At 41.0% G+C, this 8,135-nt stretch overlaps 1 protein-coding gene across 1 annotated transcript in view; it reads right to left on the reverse strand.

Moving 5' to 3' along the window:
* The window catches only part of LOC108229870 (tyrosine-protein kinase CSK-like), a 21,728-nt gene that overhangs the window by 2,862 nt on the left and 10,731 nt on the right, over nt 1-8,135 (reverse strand). Inside the window, exons 5-10 of the mRNA XM_037978438.1 lie at nt 3,327-3,546; nt 1,188-1,281; nt 1,014-1,079; nt 795-894; nt 620-710; nt 467-540 (exon numbers count right to left, since the gene is read on the reverse strand). Of these exons, the coding sequence (XP_037834366.1) occupies nt 467-540; nt 620-710; nt 795-894; nt 1,014-1,079; nt 1,188-1,281; nt 3,327-3,546 (645 nt within the window). The remainder of the gene's footprint in view (nt 1-466; nt 541-619; nt 711-794; nt 895-1,013; nt 1,080-1,187; nt 1,282-3,326; nt 3,547-8,135) is intronic.

Genomic DNA, 8,135 nt, shown 5'->3' on the forward strand with positions numbered 1-8,135 from the left:
TTCTCAGTTCGTTGTTTATGTGTCGTGTAACATAGCATACCGTACAATTATTCAGCCTGTTGTTGCCTCTATTCTATTTTTATTTTAAATTGCCTTTCAAGATGACATGTCTGTTCTTGGTGTTGAATTTTATCAAATAAATTTCCCCCAAAAATGCGACTTATACTCCAGTGCGACTTATATATGTCTTTTCCTTCTTTATTATGCATTTTATGGCTGGTGCGACTTGTACTCCGGAGCGACTTATAGTCCGGAAAATACGGTAATCTAATCTGTCTGTCTGTAATCATGTTGTTGGTCTTCTTTGTCACTCTGCTGCATCACAGCCGATTCTCCTCCAAATTAATGCATTACACCCCCTTCCTCTGCTCCTCTGTGGTTTGAGTCACAATACGTGCACAGCAACGTGCTAATACAGCAAAAACAAAAAACTGCACAGATTAAGGAAAACTGCAGAAATACTTACAAAGCAAAATTCAGGAGCGCTTCTCCACCAAGTACCGTACGGCCTCTGGAGCGCAAGTAATCAACTAAACAGCCCTGAAACCAGGAAACAGACTGTGATGTTGTCGTTCACAGACTTCTTCAGATGTCAGCAGATGAACGATGAGCCACATACCTTGGCCATATACTCAGTAACTATATAAAGACTTCCATTCTCCTCCACAATCACTCCAAGCAGCTGGACCAGGTTATTGTGTCGTAGTTGCCTAACAAATAAGAAGAACAGGCTCAAGTTAATGAGTTTATCAGTTTCCATATCGCAATAATAATCAAACATTTAAGCTCCTTACGTCATGACAGAGGCTTCTGCAATAAAGGCCTGTGCTGTAGCATCGTTTTTTATGCACTTCACTGCGACTTTCTTCCCTCTGTAGTCTCCCACCATGACATCTGTAACAATCATCAAACATTAGCGAATCAGTGTTTTTGTGCTGCCGAGCTGGGAGAGAAAAAAACAAACAAAAAAACGCAACAGAAACAACATATCAGAGCTAGATCGTGTCACTCGCCTCCGAATTCTCCTTTTCCAATAACCTGCTGCAGCTTCAGCTCCTTCCTGTTCATCGACCAGCCACCTGTTGGCCAATCACAGAGGAAAAAAATGTGCAGATGAGATGCAATGAATACACACATGCACTGATAAATAAGTCAGTTGACTGAATAAAAAAAACCCTGAGGCTTACCCTTGGAAAACTCATCCTGAGCGGCCACAGTCCCCTCCTCCAGTTTTGGCTTGATAAGTTTGGTGCACAAACCATCGGCATCTTTGGTGTAGTGCTGAACACAAGGTATGTGGAAATGCACGCAGTTAAGACACATGAAAAAGAAGGGAAAAAAAAAGAAACCTTAAATCAGAGATATTGCATTTCTCATATTCTAAAGAAACACTTAAAACTCTTCAGATGATTTAAAAGTTCTGGCCAGACAACTCTTGTCTTTCAGCGAGTTTGAGCTCATTTTAAATGAACAATTTGTACAAAACTGACAGCCTGTCTCATTAATGTGACACCTGCAACATGTAGAGCTGAAATGTCAAAATCCACAACAGGGTGAAGTAAAGTCTTACAGAAACGAGACAACAGGTCAACAGGCTGACTTTCCTGTCCTCTTTACCAGCTGTAAAAGTCTATACAGAAGTAATCTACAGCAGAAGTGAAAAACCTACAATGTTATATATGTGTGTGTGTGTGTGTGTGTGTGTGTGTGTAGGTGTCCTAATGATCTTCAAATGTAACACTAAAATAAGTTCCTATAAGATATTCAAAATCTGATCCTGCAGTCAGCATTTTCAAAAGTGTTTTGAACATTTAATGAAGAATATCAGATTATTTATTATATTTACAGTGATGGTACAAATAATTGATTCAAAGATTAATAGACAATATTATTTTTGAGGTGCAAATAGGATTAACATCAACTGATGGCAGAGGTCAATATTTATCTGTTGTGTCTTGGTGTGAGAGGAGTTATGGGTTTTCATCGCACGTGGTATTAAATATCTTCACTTTTGGTCCCGTCTGTCCACAGAAACTTGTTCCAGCAGCGTTTTGGTTTGTTCGAATGCAACTTTGCAACCCTACGCTGCGCTGCTACGATCTGTTTTAAGAAAGAAAAGGCTTCGTCCAGTTAACCCTTCCAAGACTTTTTCTTCTTGTACTGTCATGAACTTCAGGAAGCTGAACAGTCTGATGGGTGTTTCAGTAAATTTCTCTGACTACTGCACGGCCTTGATGGGCGAACTTGCCGGGGGATCTGCAACAGTTCTGATTGGTTTTCCACGTGTGATTAATCTTCCTCTCTGTAGAATAATGGACTCCAAATAACCTTATAACCCTTTCCAGATTAACGAATAGTAACATTTGCTTTTGTAAGATTGTCCTTCCTTGTTGGCATTTAAAAAAAACAAACTGAAGAGCAGAAAATTCCTAAAATGTGCCTTTTATAAAAGGTCTTCACACTGCTGCTGATCAGCTGATCAGTATAATTGATTAGAAGCACTTGGCTGCAGTTTGCTCTTACTTTCTATAAAAGCAGTAAGAATTTTTTGAAAATAAACTCATACTAAACAAAAAAAAAGGCTGTTTATCATTATCTTTTACAGGATTGGAATGAAGATTTCAGCTGACAGAGCAGTGGCTTTAAACTTTGGCCTTTGTTTTAGTTGTTTTGGCTTCAAAAACATTTTTCCTGCATAGTAAACTCAAACAGCATTTGATGCTCTTTGGGGGGAATGATACACGCAAATTTAATAACTTTGGAAACACCAACAAAGCTCAAATAAAAGCGCTGGATATGAGTGCATTTCATAAGCCATTTCAGGTCATAAAGAAGTGCATCGCAGCAGCCAATAGAGGGAGATCTAATCCATCCATCCGTTTTTTTTATCCGCTTCTTCTTTCCGGGTTGCGGGGAGCTGGTGTCTGTCTCCAGCCATCACTGTGCGAGAGGCGCACCCTGGACAGGTGGAGGCCCAATCAAACCAACTCAACAAATACTAGCTGAAAGAAAACCTTTCAGTCGCGCAGGCCAGCTTGTGTAGAAGAAATAATTAGCAACAGCTCTAAATAAGCTCTTCACACAGGAAAGGGAGCAAGTTTGACAGTAAGGGGCCTCTTTGAGGTTTTAACTCTGAACCTCGGCTTACTGTTCACTTCCTCTTTGACACTTCCTGTTCATCAAATGTTCCAGGAACTACACATTGTCTCTGAAGCGGTACAGTTGCGCCGCCTCTCTAAACCCAACCTACAGCGGAGCGGGGAGTAAATATAGCACCGAACTGTACGGCGACAAAAACAAAAAGCCAACCACTTTCAGACTCTCACCTCGACCAGCTGCATGAGGTTCTCAAAAAAGGCCTCCTCGTCGATGGTGAGCTTGCCGTTGTGGTAGATGATGCGGTAGTGCTCCACCTTGCCGTCGCAGCTCACACACAGAGTGTAGTCGCCGGGGAAGTTGGTGCTCTCCCGCACCAAGTACAGGCCGGTCTCAGGGGGGTGAAGCAGCTGCTCGGCCCGTTCTCGAGTTATTTTCCCATGGAACCATCTGGAAGAGGAAGAGCCGATACGTGTGGAGTACGTTCATAAAAACAATACTACACTAAGCTTTTCACTGTGAAGAATTTGCAATATAAATCATGATAAAAATACCCTCGTTCAGTTCTGATGCTTTTGTTTTTACTCCAACAGTATGCATTTAGTTTTTCAGCCATATTTCTATTTTTTAAGTGTTGCATCACATCTGGAATCTGGTCCTGCTGTGAAACTCCAACTCTCCTATTTCCAGATCCTTCTGCCTTTAAGTTTTTTTTATTCTTTTCCTTTTTTGCACAGCAGATTTTAGAACTAAAACTTGCAGAAGTAAAAATAGCTCGATGAGGTCTTGTTCTCTTTATAACCAGTTTGAGAGTGGATTTTCACGAGGATTTCTTTCACCTATAAGTGTGAATTCCTCAGCCACGTTTCTATAGGTTAGCAGGTTTTAATTGACTGACAATTTACCATATTAGCACTTATTATTATGTTTTCTTTTATTAAAGAAGTGTGTTTTGTTATACACAGATTTAATCATCAGTAAAAAATTTTAATGATCTTAGAGTGGTTCCACTTGGGTTTGTCTGTCAGCAAATTTTTAACAGAAGTCTACAGACTGGTGGACATGCGGCACAAGGAGAAATTTAAATATCAATCAAAATCTATGTTTTTAATGACCGTCTTCTTGTCAGCTTTGTGGCTTTGCTCCATGTCAAAACAAAACAAGTTATTTAGAAGAAAATCTAATATTTAAAAATATTTACCGCTACAGTCAGAAATTCACAACCACTCATGGGCATGAATGTCAGATTATTGGTGAAATTATTATACAGCATACAACTTCAACATTTTTTAAAATGGAGAATGGTGTCGTGATTTTGGTTTTTGAGGGGGGGGTTGTTCTGCAGTTTGAGATTATTTGCGTTTATAGTTATATTGCAATGCCTTTTCCTTTTTGTTTCATCCAGACCTCCTCCTGTTAGTTTCCTCCCTGTGTTGTTTTCCCTCAGCCATCCTTACCTTCAGCTCATTATTCACACCTGCTCTCACTCTGTAGTCACTCCTCCCAACATATATACTTCCAGCTGAAGTTCCCAATTTGTCAGATCCTCCCATTGGCTACATTTCTGCCTTTTTTTAATCATTATTTGTCTGCAGCTCCCTGTGAACTCTTGTGAATTTTGGTTTGAAAGTTTGTTTGCTGTATCACCACCCTTTTTATTTAGTTGTTGAAGGTATTTTTCTTACTACTCATTCAGCTGCATTTTGGGCGCACAATGTTAGAATTTGTGGATTTTCTCTAACGAACACAGGGTCAAATACATAATTTACCTCATTTTTTTAATAAGTGCTGCTGAAGGTCCTAGAATGTATTTTAACTTAACCAGCAGCTATAGCCATCTTATTAGTGGTCATCTGTTAGTTTCTCCAAGCTGCATAAAAGGGACAGCACTACTGATCAATACTCAGACCGATGGGGAAGGTTCAAGGAACTAAAAGAAGATCCAAACAGGAAAACTGTAGATTCACACAAGTTGGGAAAGTCGTTCGGAGCCACTTCTAAACAAATCAGATTCCGAGATTATCAGTTCACACAATTGTATGCAAGCAGAAATCATTTAGATGTGTCACCACTGTAGTTAGGACACATCTAAATGATGTTCAAGAATAACCCAGGGACCACCAAAGCTCGTGCCTTCAATGAGCTGGAAACTGCAGGAACACCAGACTCCCTGTCCACAGCGAAGCAAATTTTACTTCACTGTGGACAGACAGCGCCGACCAAGAAAGAAAGCTGCCGCTTCAAAAGTCACAACCTAAAGCTGGACTGACATTTGCAGCTGTCCACACGAACAAGCCAAATTCCTTTTTGAGAAATGGCTTTTCTGGTTAAATGAAGCAAAGATTACGTTATTTGGCCACAATGACAGGAAGTGTTTGAGGAGTCAGCACTTATTGGATTGATCAATACTCAGACTGATGAGGTGGGACTTTCAAACCTATGAACCTAAGAAGACTGTACCAACTGTCAAACATGGCGGTGGTAGTATCACGCTCTGGTACTGGCGCATGGCACAAACCTGATGGAATAATGAAGAAAGAAGACTACCTCCAAATTTTTCAGCCTCACCTCAAACCAGCAGCTAATTGGGTGCTTCCAACAGGACGATGATCCCAAATACATAAAAACTGGTTTCTGAATGCATACATGAGCCTAACATGAAGCGTCCAAAAGCCCCCAACCTGAGCCCTATTGAGAACTTGGACTTTGCTTGGAAGATTGGTCAGATATCTATCCAGAATTACTGTATGCCAGAAGATTGTTGATGGCTACAAAAAGCAAGTTGCATCTCGAAAAAGTCTGAGATGCAACTTGTTGAGGAACATTTATCCCAATATTAGCCGGGGTGTGTGTGTGTATGTATTTGAGGCTGTATGTTTATGCTGTGGCTGTTCAGGTGAGTTGCAAGTTTGAAAGTAGCATGCGAGCAAAATGCAAGGATGGAGTTTTACTCGGCAGAACAACGCCTCATTTCACCGGTCATAAAGTAAACGTGATCAGTGTAAATCTTATGAAAATAAGAAAAGCAGCTATTAATATTATTAACCCTCTTTTAAAGTTTGTTGTGGCATCATCTCAGATTTTAGCTTTTAAAAAAAAAGACAATATTTTCAAATATTTCCAATCGTTAAGCTGGTCTGTCTGAAGTTCTCCAAGATGAGTCCTGACATTAGATGGGCTGAATTTAACTTTTAACTTCCTGAGATTTGTTCAGACACATCTGTATGGAAAAACACTTCAATCAGAGTAAAGGACACTACAGTTCGGGTCTGCGCAGCTGTAGTTCCTTTCAGTTATTCTTTGAGTTAATTTCCATTTTTTTCCCCTTGTTCCATCACCCATAATAGTCTGCCAGTGACCCTGAATGAGCCTTTAATGCAAATGAATAAAATAATGTTGGCAGTGTCAAGATGTACAGATTATAGCGATTTGCAAATTCAGTGTGACCCGTTTTCTGACAGAGATGATCGCACATTCAAATGACGCTATGGGAATGTGCAGCAGCTGCATTTGCATGTGGCTCCATGAGAAAGGTAAATATCACACAGGGATGCTTGTTGGAAAGCTCAGGCAAAGGCCTTTTGTCACAGAAATAGATTCCACTTCCTTCTCAGTTGCGGATCGCCCTCTTTAAAGTAGTTTTTCTCTCAGTTTTGGATACAATGCCATTTTATCGATGCAATTCTGCTGACTCAAGGTGATCTCCTTCAACACTTAATCACATTTTTACTTCTTATCTCCGAGCGGTTCGAGACAATTTCGCAATCAAGCACACTAAAAATAAACCTATTGAACAATCATGCAAAGACATATGCAACACTGGAAACCCATCACGTGGGCAACGGGGGGGGGGGGATTTTTCGGATTACTTCAGTCTGAAATAGAAAAGAAACAACAGGAAGCTGTGCGGAGTTCATGCAAAGCTGAGGCGGAGGCAGATTTTAGTGCACTGCAATTACGACACAGCCCGACTAAACTGTGGTCCATTCACACAAGCAGAGCGTCACTGCAAACAGCAAATAGGCTGCTGACTTCTGCAACCACGTAGCCAAACAAAGGGGGTGAACTGCAGCTATTTTGGCTGTTTCTGTAAATAACATTCCAGACTGGTGTTGTTGCATGAGACCCAAACACATTGACCTAATGGTGTTTGCTTTGAAACTACAGGATCTCGGTTACATACATACAGAACATCATGCTTGAGAGTCATAAGAATTTTAGGCTTTTAATGATTTATTTGAATTACTTTTGTTCCAAGGCAGAATGATTATACAACCACTGGATGCACAAGTTTGAGTTTGCTGTGGTGGTGGTAGCATGATGCTGTGGTGTTGGTGTGTTGCGCAGAGTGGCTGGAATAATGAAGAACAAGGTCTGCCTCTAAATTCTTCATTTTCCCCTCAGATCAACAACTGGACAGTTGAAACTTGGACAGAATTTGTTGTTCCGACAGGACGATGAGCCCAAACACACACCAAAACTGCTTTCTGAATAGATAAAGCAGGCAAAACTTTAAGCTTCTGGAAAAGCCTGCCCAAAACCCCAACTTTAACCCTATTGAAAAATTTGTAGACTTTGCTTTAAAGTCCTGTCCATGCCAAGAAACCAATCAATGAATCAAGAAACTCTACCAATTCTGCCAAAGAAGAGTGGTCAACTATCCAGCCAGAATGATGCTAGAAAAAAGCATGTGGCTGACATGCATGCTAATGTGCATTAAACCAAATATTAACACAGGGCTGTATTTAAGCCTGTATGTATAATTTATTGCGTGGATTAGCAAAAACCTACAAGAACTTCAAACTTGTGCACCCAATTCAAGTACTAAGTTGCAATGTTCCATCCATTCTCTTCCGCTTATCCGGGGTCGGGTCGCGGGGGCAGCAGCCTAAGCAGGGAGACCCAGACTTCCCTCTCCCCAGCCACTTGGGCCAGCTCTTCCGGGGGAATCCCAAGGCGTTCCCAGGCCAGCCGAGAAACATAGTCCCTCCAGCGTGTCCTGGGTCTTCCTCTGGGCCTCCTCCCGGTGGGACGTGCCC

Source organism: Kryptolebias marmoratus, linkage group LG11 (assembly GCF_001649575.2).
Source record: "Kryptolebias marmoratus isolate JLee-2015 linkage group LG11, ASM164957v2, whole genome shotgun sequence".
Taxonomy (NCBI): domain Eukaryota; kingdom Metazoa; phylum Chordata; class Actinopteri; order Cyprinodontiformes; family Rivulidae; genus Kryptolebias; species Kryptolebias marmoratus.